General features: G+C 47.4%; 1 protein-coding gene across 2 annotated transcripts in view; it reads right to left on the bottom strand.

The window, feature by feature from the left end:
• ubac2 (UBA domain containing 2) overlaps positions 1-3,394 on the bottom strand; it is a 28,829-nt gene that overhangs the window by 8,217 nt on the left and 17,218 nt on the right. For both annotated transcript variants that reach the window (XM_016239894.1, XM_016239893.1), the window contains exon 7: positions 2,371-2,625. In XM_016239894.1, coding sequence (XP_016095380.1) covers positions 2,371-2,625 — 255 coding nt within the window. The remainder of the gene's footprint in view (positions 1-2,370; positions 2,626-3,394) is intronic.

The following is a 3,394-nucleotide window of genomic DNA, read 5'->3' as shown; positions in this document are numbered from 1 at the left end:
GCTCTTCAGGAGATGGTGACCGCACCACTCCTTCCCCCGGCGGAGGGCCGGGTGGAGAAACCTTTGTTCCTGTTTTTTTCTGTTCCGCCGCTGGCTACCCAGCCAGTGGTGCCCAAAACCTCAACAGAAGAGCGGGTTCCTTTTTCTCCGGGTTCCAAGAGGGCGAGGATGGCAGTGCGCGAGACCCAGTCTCCACATGGCCGTCCCCCTCTCCCTTCGCCAATGGGCAGCAGAGTTCAGTTTAAGGACGTTATGCCTCCTCACAAGCCCCCTGCCCAGCCGTGGAGCAAGGTAAGTGGCACGCCGCGCACTCAGACCCCACCCTAGGACGCACGGAAGCCTCCCGGGCTGGGTCCCTGTGTTCCACTGCGTTGCCCCACTGCGGGTACATTGGTGGTTTCCCTAGTCCCGCCTGTTCGGTCGCTGGGAGCCTGGTTAGCATGCCCCAGGCCATCTCGCTGGCTCATGTGAACCGTAAGACTCGGCTATGCGATGCAATTCGCCCGGCATCCTCCCAAGTTCAGGGGCATTCGGTTCTCCTCTGTGCTGGAACGGGGTGCCTCTGTCTTGGGCGCAGAGATCGCGGTCCCGCTGGCGAAGGACGCGATACAGCTGGTCCCTCCAGCCGAGATGAGGTCAGGTTTTTACAGCCCATACTTCATCGTACCCAAGAAAGGCCGTGGGTTTACGACCAATCCTGGACCTGCGCGTACTGAACCGGGCCCTTCACAAGCTACCGTTCAGGATGTTGACGCAGAAACGCATCTTTCAATGCGTCCGTCCTTTCGATTGGTTCGCAGCGATCGACCTCAGGGTCGACTGGGAAAAGAGCAAACTCTCCCCAGTGCAGAGGATCTCTTTTCTCGGCATGGAGCCGGACCCGGTCAACCTCTCGGCACGTCTCTCAGTAGAACGTGCTCAGTCGATGCTGAACTGCCTGGGGTTCTTCCAGTGCAAGACGGCGGTTCCACTAAAATAGTTTCAGTCACGCCGCTCGGGTTGCTTCATATGAGACCGCTTCAGTGTTGGCTTCCCGACCGGGTCCCGAGATGGGCATGGCACGGCACTTACCGGGTTTCTGTCACCCCATGCTGCCGTCGGACCTTCAGCCCGTGGGCAGATCTTGCCTTTCTTCGGACAAGGGTGTCCCTCTGGCAAATATCCAGGCATGTTGTTGTGTCAACAGATGCCTCTGCCAGGGGCTGGGGTGCCATGTGCAATGGGAATGCAGCTGCAAGGCTCCGGCCGGGGCCCCGGCTGCAGTGGCATATTAACTGCCTCGAGTTGCAAGCAGTATGGCTAGCTCTGCGCCGCTTCAAATCGCTGCTGCACGACAAGCATGTACTGGTCCGTACGGACAACACTGCGACCGTTGCGTACATCAACCACCAGGGCGTTCACATCCCAGGCGAGTTCAATCGTGCAGCTGACGAGCTCTCACATAAGCCCGCCCTTCTGGGAGAATGGCGACTCCACCCTGAGACAGTCCAGCTGATTTGGAGATGCTCAGGTAGACCTGTTTGCCTCCCCGGACACGTCTAATTGCCAGTTGTTTTACTCCCTTGCCAAGGGACCTACGCAACTATGTTCCTTTTATACCCACGCTGCGGGGCGGGGTGCGCGTGGCGAAACACGCATGCCAACTGTCATTGGCTTATTTAGTTAACACTCGAAGGTGATTGGGCTCTCGGGCAAGATCCCAATTTGTCAGTCACGACTGACGTAACGTCTCCGTTCCCTCCTTCAGGGAACGAGGGTTACACAAGTAACCTAGACGGTTCTCAGCCAGGGGGCTGGGACCCACTAGGAGGCCCCAGCAAACTTCCAAGGGGCCACAGGATAACTTAAAATTACTCTAATATTTTGTATGACTACAATTAATATCCCCATTATTAATAGATTAAAATAATCTATCTTAATTAAATACATTAAACATACATAAAACATAAAATCATATAAAAATGTTTTATTTTTTCCCCCTCATGAGGAAAAAAAATTGACTTAAATGATTTTAGCAAATGGCTGCAATATAACAGAGTGAAAAATTTAAAGGGGTCTGAATACTTTCCGTACCCACTGTATATATAATTCTGAGGGAAAAATCTTGCCTCATTGTTGTTGGACAATGGGGCTTCGAGTCAAAAAGGTTAAGAAGAATTAAACCATGGCTGCAAGTGAGATGTTCAGCTGACCTTTGGAAGGAGTAAGCAGTATTCCATTCATGGCAAGACTAGTTCTTCACTGTCATGTGAGGGGGTTGTAGAATAACCTAATGTTATAAGTCTGGACTGATAACCATAATGCTATAAGTCAGTCACCCCAGGTAGCTCAAGAGGGATTGTCCCTATAATAAAAATACTGTAGAAATACCTGAGCCTGTTGTTGCTGTGCATTTCTACTGAGGTGTGCCAGCTGAGACAGGAGCAGTTGCTGGTCAAGCATATCCATCCTCTGCTGTCTCTGGATGTCCAAAGTAGCACCCATCCCCAGCGGGGCCTCTGCAGTGGGCTCAGAATCAGAGAAGACCGGCTCTAGGAGCACCGAACCACATCTGGCTGCCCATCCTGGCACACGTAAGAACTTCTGGACTGCCAACTTATTACTGTAATACAACATGCCTGCGATCTGGAAAAGAGTGATTGTAACAGGAGAGGTTACATTAGAATGCCATTTGCTAACAGAGCCAATGCTCTTTAAAATGAGAACTTTTCTTCCAATACCACAACTAGCATTAGCAAATCCTGTATGTTTTTATGACAGGATCGAAACAAAAAACTATTCATTTTAAATAATAATAAAAAAAATGTCGGTAACACTTTCTATGAAGCCCATATTTATAAAACATTATAAGGGTATTCATAAGGCATTATAATGAATGCATAATGCATTATAAAAGCCCTTATAATATGTTATATCATCTTATGTATGTTCATAAGAACAGTTTTAATGTTTTATAATATTTACTTATTTTTGGTTATAGCTTTTAAGAGTATGATGATTTATAAAACACAGTGAACATGTTGCATCCACTTAAGTTACAATGGATTATATTGCTCATAGTTAATGTATTATAAGTCTCATATCTTGCCATCTTTCTTATGCTACTTTACTTAAAGCCATCAAAGACCACTTATTAGTAGTAATAATAATAATAATAATAATATTTTTTTCTCAAACAGCCATAAGATCAGATATCAGATCAGATGAATGTGTAATAAGACATATTTGCTTTGAACTATTTAATGTAATATCAGTTTGATTATTTTGATGGTTCCCCAACAGACAAACTGACTATAAGTAACTTTGCAAGTAAGTCAACATTCTACCAACCCTAACCCTAACCTAAGCCTACTAATACTCTAATGAGAGTTAGTTGACACGTAGTTGCAAAGTT

The sequence above is a fragment of the Sinocyclocheilus grahami genome, unplaced genomic scaffold (assembly GCF_001515645.1).
Source record: "Sinocyclocheilus grahami isolate Dianchi unplaced genomic scaffold, SAMN03320097.WGS_v1.1 scaffold576.1, whole genome shotgun sequence".
In the NCBI taxonomy this organism is placed as follows: domain Eukaryota; kingdom Metazoa; phylum Chordata; class Actinopteri; order Cypriniformes; family Cyprinidae; genus Sinocyclocheilus; species Sinocyclocheilus grahami.
Note: the sequence above shows the minus strand (reverse complement) of the source record. Positions and strands in the feature narration are given on the sequence as shown.